This window comes from Dendrobium catenatum, unplaced genomic scaffold (assembly GCF_001605985.2).
Source record: "Dendrobium catenatum unplaced genomic scaffold, ASM160598v2 fragScaff_scaffold_1427, whole genome shotgun sequence".
NCBI lineage: Eukaryota > Viridiplantae > Streptophyta > Magnoliopsida > Asparagales > Orchidaceae > Dendrobium > Dendrobium catenatum.
The window spans coordinates 48,982-69,494 of NW_021319889.1; the positions used below are offsets into that span (position 1 = coordinate 48,982).

A 20,513-nucleotide genomic window follows, 5' to 3' on the forward strand; every position below is an offset into this window, starting at 1 on the left:
CCCTACGCCATCCATACACCGTAGTGATAGTGGCATCAGCTTTCATTAGAGAAGTGATCAGACTGCATTGAGTACCAGAGGCTATAGTATCCAACATGGAAAAGGTGTTCCTCATCCACTTTTGGAGGGAGTTGTTCATGCTACAGGAGGCAGTCTTTAAGAGAAGGCTATCACCCACAGACGGATGGCCAAACAGAAGTGGTCAACAAGAACTTGGAGACTTACCTCAGATGCTTTGTATCGGAGGCACCCAAGTTATGGGTCCAGTGACTATCATGGGCTGAGTATTGGTACAAAATCTCTTATCACTCTGCTTCTCAGATGACACCCTTCAATGTGTTGTACGGAAGGGATCCACCTCACTTAGTGCATTTTGGGCACAACAACACTCCAGTGTCTTTAGTAGAGTATTTGGAGGAGAGGGACAAGGTGTTGGAAGAGTTAAAAAAGGCATCTACTGAGAGTTCAGCATATAATGAAGAAACATGTAAATGTACATATGAAGGACATCCACTTCGAGGTAGGGGAGAAGGTGTTCTTGAAGCTCCAACCTTATATGCAAAAGACTGTCGCCAAAAAGAGAAATGAGAAGCTTGCCCCAAGATACTTTGGGCCTTATGAGGTATTGGAAAGAGTTAGAGCTGTGACATATCGATTGAAACTACCATCAACGACGACTATACATCTGATATTCCATGTATCCCAGCTGAGAAGAGCGATTGGAGATCATGCAACAAGTTCTGAATTACCAGTGACGTTAACTGAGGATTTAGAGGTGATACTAGAACCCTTGGAGTTGATGGAAGTTCGACAAAGAGAATATGGAGTTAAGGAAGTGCTGATCAAATGGAAGAACCTCCCGGACTATGATGCCACATGGGAACCTTATGAGAGGGTGAAACATTAGTTTCCCAGTTTTCATCTTGAGAACATGGTGGTTCTTTGGGAGGTGGGTATTGTTAGAACGGTCTCCATTGGACCGGTCCAACCGGCCTTGGATAAGGGGCGGTTCAAACATATAGGAGGCGGACCAAGTTGGTCCGCCTCCTTTGAATTAGCCGCCAATGGATGGTGGGGCCCATGGGAGTAATGAGCAATTAAAGGGGGCGGCTATGGTTAGAGAGGAGGGATTTGCTTTAAATGAAGAAGAGATTAGGAGAATTAGGGCATGTTGGATTATTGTTTCTCTTGGAGTTCTCTTTGGTGTCTTGGGCTCTAGACTCACAGTCTAGAGATTGGGAGAGAACAATCCCTCTAGAATTGAGGATCAATTGTATCTTTGCTTTGTGCTTGCTTTGATTTGATTTCTATAATACAATCTACTGTTTCGGATTGTTTTCACCGAAGTTCTTGAGTTTTTCTCACTGTTTTTACCAATTATTGTTAGGTTTTCTTGCGAACTCAAGTATTTCCCATTAGGGTTACTTGCGAACTCAAGTATTTCCTATTATGCCCACGAATCTCCAACTGTAGCCTTCGGATTGCTTCCCACTGATCTTCAACTGCAGCCCTCGGATTGCTGTCCACAGTTTGCTGATGTGGCCTCCCCTTGGCTGCGTAATTCCACAAATAATGTATTTTTTCTAGTATTAATTTGGAAAGTGGAACCTGGAATAATGGCTATGTTGTCTCTAGTGTAATCTAGAGGTTTCAGGTTCAAGTTACATAAACAAACTTTCTGAAAATGCAAGGATGAGACTACCTTCATTAACCACTCCTAAATTGCTTCATACATTAACCCCTCCTAGACCATGCAATGACGCTAGAAGAAGAGGATGTCCACTTATACAAAAAGAGACTCCATTAAATTTGTTTGGCATAATAACGTACTTATCTGCTCTAATGAGCTCTATAGGATGGTAAATGATCATCTCAACCATATAATAAGGGAGGATCATTGATGAGGACATCGGAGATCAACGGCTACGATTTTTTTTTTTAGTTATTTATTTATATGTTTTTGTACTAGTTTATTTTATATTGTTGTTTTTCCATTTATACCCTTATGGGTGGTCATGTAGTGTTGTAGCCCGAAGGGCATTTTAGTCTTTGTTATTTTTCTTTTCATGAGGCCTATTTATAGGCTAGCTTTCTTGTATTGATTGTGGCCTAGCCATAAATAAAGGAGTTACCGAATTTTGAATTTCAAATTTGAAATTCAAACTTTCCATATTTGCCAAAATTCCTAAAAAGGAAAGTTTTCGAATTGATCCAATCCAAATTCCATGACATGTGGAATTATTAATTTTTCATCCTAGGTGGCATCGACTCAATTGGAAAACGCCTAATCCCTCCCTAATCTCCCTCTCCCCTCTCACCATGCCGCCGGCCCCCATGAGGGATTTCCCCCATTGATTGCTCATTTAATACCCCATCCTATTTGAAATTGAAATTAATTTCAAATAGATTTTCTCTCCTAAAATTTCAAATTCTGAAATTTATTTCAGGATTGTGAATTAATTCCCTCCTCTCCTCTATTGAAACCGCCGGCCTTGCTTGGGATTAATTCCATTAAATGCCACTTTATGGCATTGATCACATGACTTTGAATTCAAATTTCAAATGCTAGTCTCTCTTGGTCAAATCTGAAAAGGGAATTCCGTAACTGCTGTCCAAGTAGTGCATCCCGTCAACCTAGCTGTCCTGCTTCTCCAAGTGGTGTTCCTGGCTATCCACGTGATTACTACCTTGGCCCTCCAAGCCCTGACCAGTTAAAAGGAGGAAACCACTGAATTCCTCCACTCCAGGCTGCTATCAAGGTTCCTGGACGGGTTTGATCTGCTGTCCTGAATTTTGGGACATTGAAAACTGCTGTCCATCAATTCCAGCTGAGGGAGATCAACAGTTTTGCTGCTTGCAATCCTCCAATTGCTGTCCAGAAGAATTCCAGCAGCAGAAACAGCTGTTCTGCTGCCCAGAAGTCCTCCCGCTGCCGCCCCACTTCTCCAAACAGGATCCAGATCCCCATCCAAAGAAAATTCAGTCATAAGAGACGATTGCCAGCTTGGGAAAACCTTCTATGTGCTGCTCCAAGTCCCAAACCAGGATTCGGTGAACTCTCTCCCTTACTCTTTTATTCTCCTAGTTGCATCCAATTGTGGAATTAATTGATTCACTGGAATTGTGTTAGTCTTATCCGCTAAAGCCTAGCAAGATAAAGAGTTGAGTGAGGGACCCTTGCTTAGCGACTAATCTTATTGTTAGCATTGGAATTTCTCGTTGAAACCACTCATGTATGCAAAGTAAAATTTAGTTGACTATTTCATGATCTCAACCTCCCGCATGTGTTTAGACCAAAGCTATTTTATCACCTTAATGTTATCTTATCGTTTACATCAATAGAGGATTTTGCTTAACATTGCTCTCTAAATTTACAAGTGCAAACTTCCTTAAGCAAGTCATTTTCGCATGGATTGTATCACATCAATCATGCTTAGTCGAAACAATGAAGCATTGGTTAAACTAGAGCCTGTATGTATTACAAAAGAAAAGTAGGATGATTGCAATTTCTTTTGAAGATTACCAGATGAATTATCATTCGTGAGAAGCAAAAGAATGGTATATTGGCAATTACCCCACCCTCCGAAAGTATAAAGTTATAAAGATATCAAAGAAATTCTTCTTGAAGAGCTAAAGTTGCTAAATACTGAGTAACATAGATACATTCTGGGTCCTAATGGATTATATATTCAGTAAATGCACGATGATTAACCTAAGATCACTTCATCAGGAATGAAAATTAAACCCATTCAATTTTCATAATCATTCAATATGAAACTCAGAATTGGTATTCAATTAATAGAATTATATTAAAGTGGCTAAAGACTTATTCTGTTTAGAAAATCCCACAAAAAAGCATCCTTTGCTAATAATCATCATGTTGAAGTACTAGAGCTGGGAAATTTGCCACTTTAATAATTGGTGGAAGAAATGTGAAGCTGAATTGGATATTTTGAGTGACAAATTCTATGGATATGCATGGATCATAATAATGGAGTGTGATCATCTTAAAAGATTGCATGGTCATTGAAAATTTTAAATTAAGCTTTGAAAGAAATTTTAATTTTAGGAAAAAAATTTCCAATTGTTGGTGCAATCTCTAAAAAGAGAAGGAGATGCAAAGATATTTGCAAACCTCATCAAAGGAGACAACATTATAGAATTCAAAGGAAAATTTAATGAGGAAAAATCCTCATGAGACCTTTGAATAAATAATAGTAAGATGTTTGAAAAAATATAAGCATCAATTTATGACAATATTTCTAATGGTTGGAACAACAAGTAAATTATAATTAGACACAATGTATATGGAAGGGAATGAAAACTCATGTGAGGGACCTGTTAGGAAACAAATGCAGGAATTGAGAAAACCTGGGCTGAAATTGAGAATTTCAGCAATCTTCAAGCAGATTTTTGAGATAAATCTCTTGGCAAGCCCTAGGGAAATTTCATGATAGATGAAAACTAGAAGAAAACAAACAGGATACAATGGATCTTCAATTCAAGAGGAAGATGTGGCTCTCCCAATCTTTTGTTAGCTGCTAGAGCTCAAAACACCTAAGAGAAAACTCAAAAATAGTAAAACAATACATAACCCTAACCCTAATTCTCCCCCCTCTTTAGAGAATTTAAATTAAATCCATAATTACTAAACAACCCTCCTTAATTAATTTCCCTCATAATTCTTCCCCCTCCTATTTAAAATTACATTTAATTCATAGGCCTGCAAAGGGGGCCGGCGGCTCCCTGGTTCGCCTGGTGAAAACTATAAGTCTGCTTGCAATGCGATGGGCAACCACCTATACGTGATTTTTTAGAGCGGTAGGAGGAAGCTCGTTGCGGTGCTTGCGACGAGGCATGTAATCCTTGTGCGCGCCTTTCTTAACATGGCGGGGCAAAATTTAAGTACACGTATGCGCCTCAGTGCCGGCGGGGAAACAACTGTGCATTTTCAAATAGGTACCCATGAAGACCCATGCAAGCCTTTTGTGACGTGGTGGGATTGAAGACTATAGTCGTGGTGTCACGCGACACCGATCATTCACGTCTTTGTTGATGTGGCAGGAAGTCTAAGACTCCCCAAATTTCTCCCAAATGAAGAATATGCTTGGATGCTGACGAAATTCTGAGTAAATGCACGAAGATTGAACGAGCAACAGGGTACCTGACTTGACCTAAATGACAGGGAACAAGACAATGAAATTGAACACCAGGAAACTGGACCCTAATTTTTAAAATGTATAATTAAACTAAAAATGCAAATGATACCTGATATTTTAATGCATTCAAATAAGTACAAATAAAAAAATAGGGGACTTGTGACGAACAATACCTTCAATGCACATAAATGATGATATTCGATCAATTCCAAGTAATGCAAGTATGTTGCAAAGAATATAAACATCTCCCACATGGAACAATGAACTTGCTTTACAAGCAATAATTAGCACGTAGATTGAAGAGGCAACGAATGTGGCAACCTCATGCAGTCAACATCAACATCTCGCATACAACTAAGTGTCACCACAAGCAAGTACACCAAACTATAGATGAATAATGATGGTGGACGTAACGCAAGTGTAATAACCTCCTTACCAACACATTCAACCACACAAACATCAATGATAGATCATGCAATGGATAAATTATCAAGTATATCTGAAGAAGTTGCAAGTAGACATCCATCAAGTACACCGGTATCCTGCAAGCAGGGATGACTAATTTGTGATAAATGCAAACACTAGCAAGCAACAACGGGGGATTTATCGTGTGCAATAGTCCACCTACATTCTGTGATGAACAACATGCAGTGTATGTTAGATCATTCCTACAATCAACCATCACTCGATAGAAAGTAGATATATTGATTCTTTATAAGCAAAGGGGCAAAATGATCGATGTATAATGCAACACATAATAAGTGCTACACAATGACAACATATGTAATAACTTGCCTGCAAACAATAGAGCCTCTTGCTAATGCACACAATGCAAATCACGATGAGTGTGAATACTTGCTAGCATTAATGGAATATTTGTCGTATACATAATAGTGATAACTAACAACATGCAATGGGTACTACGACACCCTTGTAGTCAACTAACATTAAATGTTAGGCAAATATACTGATCCCCTACAAACAAAGACAGAGGGTACGCAACAAATGCATACACCTACGAGTCACTGCAGGAGGTCCGTGTACATTCAACACGTTATCTACAAGTAAATGCAGAAGAACTATGATGAATGAAAACACCTACGAGCTATTGTGGGAAAACCGCTGCACACGATATATGCTGTCGACCGACAAGCGCAAAGAAACCAACAATAAATGCATGTCACTGGTGGTCAACAACAACATGCAGATGAGCACGCTGGATGTGTAATGATTATGAGGATGCCCTTACATTCAATGATAACCAAGCACCTAGCAGATGCACAAGCTCCCTGTGGACGAGTACTATAACTCACCTGCAAATAATAATGTTCTCTATAGGTACCTACAATAGCGATGATTGAGATACTATGAGTATGTTGGGTACAAAGGAAATTCGATGTACGAAAGGAACCTATTGATACGTCATCAAAGGAGGACTCCAACTGTGACGCGAAATTGAATGATTTTATGAATGATTCTATAGAATCAAAGAATAAGCACATGAAGAAAAAAAAATGTCTCATTTTATCATCTCTTCAGAAATATCGAGGCTCCCGAAAATATGTCGTGTTACTTGGGAGAAGATCCAGAAAGTAAGGCTCGCAACCCGATTTCCTACATATGCATCATAAATACATAGAATGGGCCCATCGATTACACTATTTTGGAGTCGTAGAAGAAGCTTATATGTACTATGTGCATATCAGATACTAGAATGTCACCGAGACATCGAAGATGACCTTGCACTCTGTCTTGTTCATGCTTCGAGGAGAATGCCTTGTGGCGAATTGAAGACAAGGAGAGCCAACAGTGCGTTAGTCGAGCCTTCGATCTCATCAGCTTATGATATCTCATCTATCACAAACGACCTCATGTTGTTTGGATGTCCTTACCCAATCTAAGCAAGGACTAGATGACTTGTAGATCTGATCTCCCGAAGTATGATAAAAGGGAGCCTACATCAAAATAATGAAGTATCTCATGACTACGTCATATGACAACGCTACGATTTACCCGTAAGCAAAACAAGAAATCAGTAGTAAAAACCATGAGCCACTGAAGCGTAATACCACACCATCATATATGCAATATTTGTACAAGATGACAGAAGACGTCAACAAAGCACAAAATAAAACCTTGCGCATTTGACAACAATAGTCACCTATATAGTCGGCTACATTTAAAAATTCAAAACAACCCTTTTCACTACATGCAAATATTTTGAAATGCCCCTCAGACACGCATTGCAATATGCATGATAAATCATTTAAAACATGTTATTCATCATCGTGAGATGCATTTAATTGTAAGTTTGTAACAAATGCATTGCATTTACATATTAATATGTTGCATATTTACATGTCGTAACTTATAGAATGCGGGCATGTCATCCGACATTGCTGTTGGATGTTAAAATGACCTCATCGTTAAAATGCAGAAGATTTCATTAAAGCATGTCATTTGACATTGCAATTACACTCCAAAGTATCCTCCCGCATGTATTTGCAATATGCAAAGGGTTTCACTCTAGTGTGTCATTTGACACTACAATTGTATTTCAAAAAGCGTGCTATGCACACACCTGAATGCATCGTGTTGGAATTTAAATTATAATCTGATACTCTGTTGGCAAGTAGACAGAGTTGACAAGGTTCAATCAACAAAAATGTAACATCCCATGAAAACCCCAAATGGCACCACACCATGGGTTTTGCCATTAAATGCTACCGCATGTAAACAGTTGTGATCAGGGTCTGCTGAACTGTGTGATTTGTCGTCAAATGACACCATTAAATTACAGCTATGGCCAGAGCCACGTATGCTCCCCAGTGGCATTAAATCCTTGAGATATGAATTAATAGGATATGTTTGATAGGGTACAAAGCCTCTATTAGCTAAGGTGGATTTAAATTTGTTCTATTAGACAAATATTCATCCCCAGGTCTACAAGGTACCCTTAGACGAAGCAACTCATGGCTGCCGACAAAGATCCTTCTGCCAGTTTGGGTCCACTACATCCTCTGGCTAAGTAGACCAGGGACCACGATGATCCGGAATGACGGAACCATGAGATCTTGATCGGGCTCATCATCACTCCCCTCACCATCGCTTTAAGTATAAGATGGTAAAATTTCTAACTTTAAATATCAAATTTTTAAATACAAACCAATGCTGCTACTATATACTGAATATCACGTATCTACGGATATAATGTATTCATTTGACGACTAGCCTTAATCAAAAGTTCTCTCTCATGATCGGGATGGATAATTAACTATAGGGGCTTTCGCCTATAGGAAATCAGAACTCGGATAAAAAGAGTCCTCGCAAAATGAGGGCGAAAACTCTGGGTAGTGTCTTATTTCAAATTCAATATGCCTTCCGAAAATTTATCTCAGAACCTAATCCGTTAAAACTCTCCTGAAAATAGAGGAGGTCAGGGGGCGAATTTTCGGAGCCCACGGTCATATACATTTGTAGATAAAACAAAAAGAAAAAGATAAGGCATAGAAATAAACCCAAACAAATCATATAGCAACTCACTCCTCCACAAGAGGAATACTACATGGATTTTTAATATGGTTTGTATGAGACTTCCAAGCATTAGCTCTGAATTGAAAGACCTTCCAGGCACCTATCTTACCATCTACAATCATGATATTTTATGTCTACCATCTATTATGAAACCCTTTTATTTTTTACCATGAGATAAAATTGTATCGAAACACCATTCGCTATCATGAACTCATACCCCATATGTTGAACTTCAATCATGTTGTAGGCATTCTCCGAATGCATCCTAGGCTAGAAATCAAGGTTTGTTCTTGGGACTCTGTATTTGACTCGAACAACATTAAAATCCTAAATCACCATGTTTGGTTGGTATGATTGCTCCCAGGGCTTGCAAGAACATGCATTGATCTCATAAAGATCCTTTTAGCGCGGTCATCGACTTACCATAGGTTCCATAGGATAAACTTAATTTGAAGGAGGTTCTTCTTGCTGATAGTCTATTCTTTACATTCAATCACTATTGCCAAATAAGTGGTTTCCATAATATCCTTAGATTAGAATATTTTGCACTTTGAAAAAACAGGCGCTTGCATTATTTCTCTTTTCTTAACCAACTTGCCAGTAGAATAATGCAAGATTCCACCTCTTCTCTCGCTAAATGCATTTACAATATTTTGTAGACTGTTCTTAATCTTACTTTGTGTGTGTAATTCTACTGCTACAAAATCAAATGGTTGACAAAGCCCACTGAACTTATGTGCAGTGCTTTGAGGAAAGAAGCCAAAATCCTTCAGAAGCTTTCCAAGATGCTCTGAAGCAGGTAGTTTTGTGATTTCTGTCGTAAGCTTCCATCATATCCTTTCATGCATTTGACACACTAGCTTTTCTTTTCTTACTTTCCAGGCATTGTCCAAATATGGGAATGATAGACTTAGAACTTCAGAAAGTAGAAGTGCTGGTGAGATCAGGAGCCCAACTCAACAGGACAAATCACCTGGTAATTCTAGTCTCAAATCTTTTACCACCTTTAAGTTAAAGAACTGGAAAAACTTCTGGTCATTAGCTACTTCATTTTCTTGTGATTTATTGATTATTACTGCGTCAGATGCATCAAAAACCTCAATTTCCAGCAGCAGCAAGGATGATCATGATGAAGAGGGAGGGAGGGGCAAAAGGAAAAAGAAAACAAAGATTCATTTTGATGTAATTTGTTGCCAACTTTTAAATGTTTTTTCTTGCTACATCTTACAGAAAAGTTTATTTCACTATTCATTTTTAGAAAATAAGCTCAGTTTGTTAATCATTTTGAGACATTTTTCAGGAGATGGCTGTTGCAGATAATCCTGCAAGAAAAATTCGCCGCCTAAAGATAATGAGGCTATTAGGGCTCGCAGCTCCTGTTGGATCTCCCTTCTCTCCCACACATAAAAGCTCTTAATATGACTTATACCAGCATTTTGAGAAATATTTTTCCTTTTCCTTTTATCCCAAAGTCTAAAATATTTGAAAAAAAAAGATGTGTCAGGATATCTAATACAATTTATTTTATGATGGGCTTAAATATCATCGTATTTGCTTTGAAATTAGTGCACGTAATATAAACTCTTTGTATGTAATGTTATGCTTTGTTTGGGATGGTCTTCTTACTGATTCTTAAAGCAGTTTTTTTTTATACAAAAATTTTAATTTTGTACTAAAAAGATGCTTTAAGAAGCAGTAAAAAAACTGTCTTAAACGAATCCTTAGTCTCAAAGCAAATTCAATAATTTTTAAGCGCATCATAATATAAATTGTATTAAGATGTTGACACGATTTTTTTTTCCAAAATGTTTTATCTTACCAGCATAGCAAGTATCCATGTTGAAGCCCTGATATTATTATTTCATGTCAACAAGAGGAGCCTGCATGCTGACCTGCTGCAACTATTTTGCTTCATGTTAATAGATTATCCTTTGTTTTTGCAATATATTGGGGATGCTGTGGCTTGGAGTGTGGAATTGCTATAATAATTAGTTATTATCATCCATTTGGGGATTTAATTTAAATATGAATTATTTTTTAATATTTACTAATTTAGATTATGTGAAATTTGTAAATAGGGATGTCAAAACGAGTCAATAGGTCGGGTTCAACCTGAATCTGATTAACTTGAATCCGACTCATTTAATTAACGGGACAAAAATACGGATTTGAACTCAACCTGTTAGCTACGTGAATTACTTGATAATCTATTTTGATTTAAAGAAAAATTCAAAATTTTTTTACAAAAAATTTTAAATTAATTAATAAAAAAAAAAGATAATCATACTAACAAATATAAAAAATTTAAGAAAAGTTAATTTAAACCATTATTTTGAGTCAAAATCAAATTAAGTGTCAATTTGAACTTAACCCATTTAATAAATGGGGCAGAACTTCGGACTCAAATTTGACTTGTATATTTAACGGGTTAACTCGAATCAGAGTTTTTCGGGTTGTGTTGATGGGTTGGGTTATTTTTTAACACTCCTACTTATTAATAATTATTTTGAGATATTTGTTTTTCAGTTTTTAGCTTAAAATAGCTTTATTTTTAGTTTCATTCTTGAAAGAATAAGTTAAATATATGTGGTTCTTTTAAATATGATATAAATGTGGCTATCTAATTTCAGAATAAATCATCTCGTAGTAGTATGAGATTTTATTTTTTATATTATAATTTTTGTTCTTATTTTATTGCATCTGTATAATTCATTATTGATGTCATTAGTTCTTATGATATTATCTCAAACATTAGAAGTTTAAATTGTGGCAATTAATTCAATATATTTATTGATTTTCTATGTTTTATAATTTCTTGCTAAAATTCTATGATCATTTCAATTATTTTCTAACAATTTTATTTTAAATTCTATTTCTGTTTGTTTATATTTATAGAAAATAAGTTGTCAAATTTATTTTTATTTGGTTAATTTCTTGTTTGGAGCAGATTTTTTATTCGTTTGGGATGATTATAATTTTTTCATAAAAGTAATTATAAAAATGCTGTGATGAAAATATTTTTTTTTTAAGTTGTTGTAGAAAATAACTTCCTAGCACAAAAACTTATTGAAAATCATAAAAAATAATAATCAAATAAAAAGTATAGTTATAATTAGAAAAGTAAAATAATAAAAAAGAAAAATGTCCCATACAAAACCTTTTGAAATAATTTTTTTCATTCACTCTTTTAATGCTAAGTTGTTAACAACATTATTGTACCTCAAGTCATTTTTTATTTACAATATTTTAATAGCTTATAGATGTTACATCTATAAATAGGACAAAGCTTAGTGAGACATGAGTACTTCACCTCAATGAAAAATTATTAACCTTTTAGGCTTCGATTTTGACGGCTTTTTTGTTGCTTCTTGAAGCAGCTTTTTAATACAAAAAATTTAATTATTGAACTAAAAAACTGCTTTAAGAAGCAGCAAGAAAGCCGTCCCAAACGAAGCCTTAGTTTCAAAAACCAAATAATAAACCGACCAAAAATAAAAAAAATCCAATTCAAGATTCTTGCAGCTTGGCCAATGGCCATTAAGAAAAAAAAAGGAAGAAAGGCACCAGTCTTAATGCCTAATGCCTTGTACTCTCCTTAGCATATCCAACTTAATATTCTCTTGCATATGCTTAGAATATGCCTTCTCTCTCCCTTTCTTCTCTTTAAAAAGCCCACAAGATGTCTTTGCCTTTCTCCACTGCAAAGCCTTCTTTTCCTTCCACTTGAGCAGATGATAGACTCGCCGGCGACGGCGGGGCACCGCCGATATGGCCGGAGCTCCGGCCGGATCCTGTGACCATGTGGTGCATTGCTCTGCAGGGCAATTTGAATCCTTTGGCAGTTTTTTTCTTAGTGAATTATGCTTTCTTTTCTGGCACCTCTTTGTGGAGTATTTGGTCTGTGGGCAGTGAAGAGAGAATGCTATAGCTTCTTTCTGTCAGTCATTCTTTCTTGTAAGCTTGTAAAATTTATTGGGAAAATTTGGCTCCAAAGATTCTGATAAAAATTTTGGGTCTGCATGATTACTAAATTTATTGAATTCATTTATATTATTTTGGATATATGTTTTTTTCTAAATTAGTTAATGTATTCTCATATAAAATAAATGGGAAGTTAATAATAAAAATTTCAAATAAATTAAAATAACTTTTTAAAAAGTTATACCTAATAGAAATATCAAAGCTAAAAATTATTAGGAATCTTTTGCGTTTGGATTTTGATTTGAAAGTGATCTACCTTAACGCAATAGAACCGATTTTTATGGGACCCATTTCTTTGTTCATGTTACAAAAAAATATAAATAAATAAATAAATAAATAAATAAAAAAATAAAAAAAAATGTTACAATTTTTACATGTAGAGTTTCTCAGGAGAAATTTTAAAATTATGTATTATGAAGCTGTCTTATTTCAATTATTATTCACAACGGATACTCTTTTAACTTTTGAAGAGGATCTCGCAATTATTAAAGTAAACAAAATATTTGAAGGTCTAACAACAAGAAGAAGACGGCTTTATAACACTATGTGAGGTCAGCTACATGAGTCTTTTTTCTTCATTCTATTCTATTAAGACTTAATTTTGCATTTAAATATAACAAAAAAGATCATTTTTAATACTTCCTAATCAAGTTTTTTTAAGTTTGTCTCTATATTTCCTAATATTTTGCAAATGGGTCGAGTTCAGATTCCATTTTTTGACCTGTTTCCAATTTCGGATTGAGTTTAGGTCACAGTTAACCCGAAAACCCGAAATCAACCCAAAATTAGCTCAATTCATCCCCTCGGCTACACCCACACCGATGTCCACTCCCACACCTCCACTTGCTCCAACTCCTGCACACGTGCTCGTTCCCTTGCCCGCTCTCGCCCCCTTCGCCCACACGCGCTCGCACCTGGTTGCCTTACAGTTTAGCAGGTTAGATCAACTCAACTCAAGTTAGGGGATGGGTGATCCGTTTGTCTAATCAAGTTAGGTTTTGGTCGGGCCAATTAAAGACGAGTTAGTTTTGAGTTGGGCCCGAACCAAACCTAAAAATCTATTTTGACACTCCTAGGCTTATCTATATAATATTAATTCCCTAAAAGTTCCTATTATAGTTTGAGCATAAATGAGTTAGCTTCAGCTTAAAGATAAGAGGGCTAAAAAATTATTTGCTTTGAATAAAAAAAATATGAGGGTTTTAGCCTTTTTAGAAAACATAGTATTCTTGAGTAACTTGGAAATCAAACTCTACATGTCAATATAGATGTAAGAGTCAAAGCATTGTATTAAACCTAGCATTGTATATGATTAGAACAATTTGCTTGGTGACCAAATTACCTCCAACAAAATATAAAATAAAATATTCATCTCAGAATATTTTCAGGCCAAAGTGCTCAATTTTAGTGTACTACTCAAGTAAGCTAGATTTAATAGACCTTTTGATGTATATGAGAATGAGCAAAACTCTAGAATAAAAATTTATTTTAATTTTTATACTAAAAAGTCTTTTTAATAAGCAGTAAGAAAGCTGTCACAAAGGCTTCGTTTATGATAGCTTTCTTTCTGCCATTTAAAGCAACTTTCTAGTATAAAAAAATTAATTTTTGCACTAAAAAATTATTTTAAGAAGCAGTAAGAAAGCCGTCCCAAACGAAGCCTAAGTCTCACCATCATAAAAAGTAATGAAAAATTAAAGATCAAATAGAGACTATGGACCTAAGAAGCCACATCTTATTGCAATCTAATGCTGAATAAATTCGGCCAAACAAAACGTTTGAATAATATGCTAAAAAAATTGCATCAAAACTATCTACACAATCTGAGAAAAATGTCAATCTAATTGTACTCACCCAGGTCCTTTTCTGAAGCTTCATGTTACAGTCCTCAATTTACATCAACAAAAGCACCAAAATAAAAAATATTCAAGCAATGGAAGCTCTGCCAAGAAATGCCACACCTGGAGCTCACCAATACCTACTCCATTTTCTTCTACAAAGCAGCAGCACTATTGCAGATGCCAAACAAACTCTAAATTACAAGCCTTCTCCAGCCATCACGCAGAGAATAAACTCTAATAGAATCAGATACCTTTAATATTGTATAAAAATAATATCAGAAAAAGATAGGAACTTAGGAAGAATAATAACGTTATTTAGTAGTGAAAATGACCTTACCAGTTAGGAGCAGCATGAAAGCAATCATAGATTGGCAGCAGCAGCACCACCATGGATCAAAGAACCGTGTCGATGACCGCTAACAAAGGCATATTTAAACCGGTTAACCGATCCCAGCAAACGGCCCATTCTCTGTCACAATAACTAAATGAATCAGAATTCTAGGAACCCAACTGATTCTAGCTACATTTTTTAGGTTTTGTTTGGGACGGCTTTCTTACTGTTTTTCAGAACAACTTTTAAATATAAATTTTTTGCATTAAATAGCTGCTTTAAAAAGTAACAAAAAAGTCGTCCCAAATAAAGTCTTAATCTACTAATGATGGTGATAGGAAACACTTGTGTTCGCAAGTATTCCTAACCCAAATCAGTAAAATTTCAGCAGTAAACTGCTGTCCACAGCAGCCAAACAGCAGGAATTCAGCAGAAAATAGGGAAACGGGAAGAAAAACACAATAATATGCTTGTATTTCACTAGAAAATCAAGGAAAACAGCAAAGATACAATTGATCCTCAATTCGAGAGGAGGATCGATCTCTCCCAAATCTCTAGACGTCGCTAGAGCCCAAAGAAAACCTAAATCTAAGAGATCTCAAATTTCAGCCAAATTCAAGATACCCAAACCCTAGAAAAATCAACTATTTAATGCATACAATTCAAAAGGAATTCCCTAAACAGTATCTACAATCAATTTCCCTCCTAAACACCATTCAAAAACCTTCCAAAAAGGGCTCCCGTGGATCATGCGTGCGTGCGGCTTCCGCCTAGGCGAAACCAGTCGCCTGTTTCGCGACTCGGCCGGTCCCGTGCGGACCGACTGGACCGGTCCACTGGACCGGTTTAACAGATGGGTATGATCTATTAGCGCTCAGTAACTCACAATCAGAAAGATTAATGCTCTGAGAATGAAAGGCAGAAGGCTAAAATCATTCAAGCCCAAGAGTATTAAGAATAATGGATAATTTTCATAAGATTTGATCTGCATGTGTTAAATAAGCAGCGGTATTTTAAAATAATCATTGCCATGACATCAAGCATATTGTTGTCTCCTACAATAAGCTGAAGGCTGTTATCAGAAATTTCAATCAATGGGGCTGCCTATTCCTACTTTCTCCTCCATAGCTAAGCTCTATCGCCAACTTCAACAAGCAGGTTGGTCAAACTAGACATGGATCCTATCTATAGTTGCTTTGTTTATCAAGTTTGAAGAGCTCCAAATGCTCTCAAGCATAGGAGACAATTTGTAAAGCCGACGATCCTCGCCATCGCCATCCTATCTTCTTCCCTTCACCCACAAAAATTTCCACTTTGTGAGCACAGGGAGACCAATCGGCCTTGCGAGTTGCCCTCTCATAAACTTTGGTGCCCTCCCCTTTTCAGTGCAGATCAAAATTAATATTGACTCTACCCTTTTTCCTTCTAGCCATGCGGATCTTGCAGCGATTATTCGGAAAAAAAATGGTGAATTAATATTGCTGCTGGCAAACAAATTCAACAATGAAACATTACACGGGTAACACTCCTGATGTTGGTGCAATTTGTGACTTATTGGACTCTTGGATGTTTGATATGAAATAAGTTATTATTGATGGAGACAACATTAATGTTATCAATGGTTTCAGTATACTATGGAGGAACCCAATTAGGGTGGGGGGGTAATGGAGCTCGAACTATCCTTCTTGACTCTATGTCAACAGGTCTATTTCACTATGTTGAAGATTGTAACTTTCCCTCTTCTTTTCTTTTTTTTTTTACTTTGTTGTGGGAGGATTGTGTTAGAATTCACCATAATTAATTGTACTTTTTTTTTACTTTCTTTTTATTAATGCAACATGAACTTAAAAAATTAATAATAATAATAACTTGGCGAAGATGAGTACACAAATTTAAATTAAAGTGCAATGACACATGATTTTGAACAACTTAAATCAAATAAAGTTCTTATTCTGATTTACAATCTTGTATGTTCAAGTTAGATATGAAATCTATTTGAGTGTGCTAAAGATGTGATTATTCATTTCTAAGGGAAATTATCTTCATATGCCGGCATGAGGCATGTATTTCTAATATTAGTGAATTCTTACTTGACATAATATTAGTTCTAGGTTTGAGTCCTATCTATATTGGTCTCTTCCTGTACACTCTTCTGCTATAGAAATAACGCAAGAAGGATAATTTAAAGGGCACCATTGTCACCAATTCAAGTACCTAACAACAGTGATCAAGTATAAAATTGGAATTAAGGGATGATGAATTTAGTGATGTAAGTCTCAAGCAATATCCGGCATACTTGATTCAAAATATATCCCTGTATTAACAAGACAAATAAGAAGCCAAAGGGAAACTCTAATAAAATGAAGAGAACACCCTTAATGGAAAATAGCAATACAACAGTTATACGTATGCCCAAAAGCAGATTCTAACAATTGCTGGACTACTATTACACAGGAAAATGAGCATGTTCAGTTAGCTATCAAGGAAATCAGGCAGCACTTTTAAATTAAATTTTGCAGTATCACTTTACCTCATTGGTGTTGCTAAACTGCCATCTAAGTTGCTGAAGCTGCAATTTCTCCCTTTTCCATTGTTTTCCTAGAACTAAAAGACCCATTACAGCAGCAGCCATGAAAATCGACCAAAATGTATTGGTTTCTTTTACTTGCTTGCACAATGATAAAGCATGTCTTTTCCACCATACTTCACAAGGAAGGCCAGATTGACCATCATTTCCATCACTTATTTTCCCATGATTGGCAAAATCTGGTGGCATATCATTGAGCTTATTAGAAGGATCATAGATCTCAGAAATATCATTCTCATCATCAGGAGGAATCATTTGTCTACTTTCTATTCCGGCAAGGGAAAAACTATGCGTTTGGCTTTCTTGAGACTCCATGTTGTGAATAGGGGGCTCAGCTTCTGAACTATCTTCATCAAATTCATCAAGATAATTATTTTCTTCCTCGGTAGGAAGAATGCCAAGACATCCGGTTTGATCATGGATTTCACCAGAGTCCGATTCTATTGGAAGATTTTCATGCTCATGAGGAGGGAATACAAAGTGCTCCGACATGAACATTGTATTTGATGAATCGTGTTCTCGTTGGAATTCTTTATCTCTAGGATCATCTGGTTGATCAGCATCTGGTCCAGGGGCAGCAGCATAAGTTGAGGAAGTTAAAGCAACAACCTCCCAGTCAGCTCCACGGGAAGAGGTACCATCTTTTTCCTCCTCATCAGCCATTTTGCCAAGTCCAATCTTAAGTAGAACAGCAACACAGATATCAGATATAGAAGTGGAATGCTAGAAAGTTTCAAAAAAAAAAGTGGAATGATAGAAATTCAATACCCCAAAGCCGTAATAAATGCTATCATTTTCATTGTCTAGGCACAAAAAATGTGAAAATTTCTTTAACTACTAAGCATTTAAGTGAAAGAGGAATATAATATATGAATATTGAGTACACAAGTAAGAAAACTTTCAATCAAGAATGAAACCACAAATTTTTTCTATCCAAAGCTTGGTCCAAATTAAAGGCAAACTCTAGAAAATGTGGCAATCTTGCTTGCATCTAATTGAAGAATATCTAAAAGGCACAGATTTAGAACAAACTGGCAGTGTAAGCAATATGTTAAGATGATACACAAAAGCCTCCTAATATAATCCTAAAGTAAAGCTCTCCCAAAAATGTCATCTTAATATGCTACTCTCATTTATCTTCAGGGTTAGGGTCAACATATGCATAAGTACATCTGAATCACAATAGTAGGGATATCTTCCGTCGAGGTATAACTACTTAGAGAACTGAAAACAACAAACCAATCATCCAAAGATCAGAACTTTTACAATTTCAAATGGTTCCATCAAACAAAGTAGCAGAGAGAGTAAAACTTGTGACCTCTCAAAAAAACCAAATGATGAAATTATTTTACTAAATAAACAACCAATATATAAGGTTAATTTCATTAGTACTTTCACGCTTGGGGGTTGTTTGGCTTGCAGTAGGATTTAGTAAATCTTGTAAATCCATATCTAATAAATTGGAGACATTAAATCATAAAAACTGTTTGGCATGATAGATAATAACTTTAGTTTAATCCTAATAAACTGCTTGGCAGATAATTTCAAGATTTAAAATTTAAATGAAGGGAAAAAAAACAGTACAATGAGTAGAAATAGCGTAAATTTCTTAAATCTTACTTCCGCGGGATTTACTAAATCCAAGATTCAGTCAAAAAAATGGGTGGAAATTAAGATTTAAGGAGGTAGTAGAATTTGTATAGCACAACACAGTTTGGCAAGAGTTCACCTAGATCCTGGCGAAATTTTGTAACCACTTTTTAGCGAAGATGTATGCATAACACTGGCTAAATCTCGCAATCACTACTTAACTGGAGATGCAAGCATGACTGAAATTCCCACATTCGTGGCATGATTAGATCTTCTGCATTTATCTAAGATTTTCAACATCTTTTCACTTTCACTGAAATTCCTGGCATCCAAATGTACCCGTTAACTAACAATACGATGAGATCGGATTATGAACATGCTTGAATGCTATTTCATACACAACGACCAACTACAAAACATACAACTCTAGAAAAACTTAACCATCAGCCAGACGAAATAATGAAATTAAAAAAAATAAATAAATAAATAAAAAAAGATCAACGACCTGATTGAAATCCTAATATACAAAAACTAACTACCAGATTAGCGAACACTGCCCATCCAACACAGTGAATAGATCCAGAAACCAAACAAACAACACAAACCCTAATAAACAGATAAAAAACATCGACTAAAAACAACTAACAGACTCGGAATAGAAGATCCACCAATCAAACAGAAACGGCCAAGAAAAGAGAACAAATCCAATAATTTAAGCTCCAATCAGAACAATAGGGATATCATTACCTCAGGCGGCAACGACGGGATTCAACACTCAGGGAAACACCAGAAGATCGAAAGCAGAGTTCCGTTACGGCCCGAAAGAAGCTTGTGGATTTCGGATTGAAACGGGCAATCGGGAGCAGAATGAGCTTTTAACTGCGGCTTTTATGGGTTTCTTCGAGGTAATCATTTGTCCGCATAGAAGTTGTACGCGGAGCTCGAATCAGCCGTCCATCTGCCTCCGACGGAATCCGCCTGTAGCTCGAATCAGCTTTTTTTGCTTTTTCTGAACACCGATTTTGTTTTTTTTTTTAAATTTGGGCCCTTTCCATTAATTATAAAAGAAAAGATTATAAAAATTACAAGTAATGTATACCAAAATATAAAGCTAAATAATAATTAAAACAGGCAATTCAATAGGGTCATATTGGTGGTAAAAAACTAAAAATTATGATTTTAAATCAAGGAGTTGACAGAATTTATTCAAAATTAAAAAAATATATTTCTTTAACATACATAATTACAATATAAATATTATATATCATCATATATTATTAATAATAAATTGTTGGGCTATTATTAGCTTTAACATAAATTTTTTCGATGAATAGAACTGCAATCCTTTATCAATTTAGCTATATTTAAATTTTATAGAATTTTTTGGAATACATCAAAATGGGGCGTAACTTATTACATTATTCAAAATGAGTTCTTTTTTATACATCACTTAATACATTAAATTAGATATTTGATACAATATTCTCTAA

General features: G+C 35.8%; 2 protein-coding genes across 5 annotated transcripts in view; one reads left to right on the top strand and one right to left on the bottom strand.

Moving 5' to 3' along the window:
• LOC110111126 overlaps window positions 1–10,661 on the top strand; it is a 35,498-nt gene extending 24,837 nt beyond the window's left edge. For all 4 annotated transcript variants that reach the window (XM_028700006.1, XM_020842865.2, XM_020842866.2 and 1 more), the window contains exons 6-9: window positions 9,436–9,492; window positions 9,576–9,669; window positions 9,778–9,875; window positions 9,994–10,661. In XM_028700006.1, the coding sequence (XP_028555839.1) occupies window positions 9,436–9,492; window positions 9,576–9,669; window positions 9,778–9,875; window positions 9,994–10,110 (366 nt within the window). In that variant the 3' untranslated portion in view covers window positions 10,111–10,661. The remainder of the gene's footprint in view (window positions 1–9,435; window positions 9,493–9,575; window positions 9,670–9,777; window positions 9,876–9,993) is intronic.
• A 3,719-nt stretch (window positions 10,662–14,380) lies between these two features.
• LOC110111136 (ATG8-interacting protein 1) lies at window positions 14,381–19,964 on the bottom strand. Its single transcript, XM_020842874.2, has 4 exons — window positions 19,771–19,964; window positions 17,377–18,111; window positions 14,853–14,984; window positions 14,381–14,766 (listed from the first exon to the last, which is right to left on the bottom strand). Exons 2-3 carry the CDS (start codon window positions 18,094–18,096, stop codon window positions 14,877–14,879), a joined length of 828 nt encoding a protein of 275 aa, XP_020698533.1. The 5' UTR covers window positions 18,097–18,111; window positions 19,771–19,964; the 3' UTR covers window positions 14,381–14,766; window positions 14,853–14,876.
• Window positions 19,965–20,513: the final 549 nt, after the last annotated feature.

Excerpts from the sequence above, each read along its gene's own strand:
- LOC110111136 (XM_020842874.2), bottom strand. The coding sequence starts at position 18,096 with ATGGCTGATGAGGAGGAAAAAGATGGTACCTCTTCCCGTGGAGCTGAC. Across the intron at positions 14,985-17,376 it reads AGTTTAGCAACACCAATGAG|AGAATGGGCCGTTTGCTGGG; the intron begins GTAAAGTGATAC and ends TTATTGTGACAG.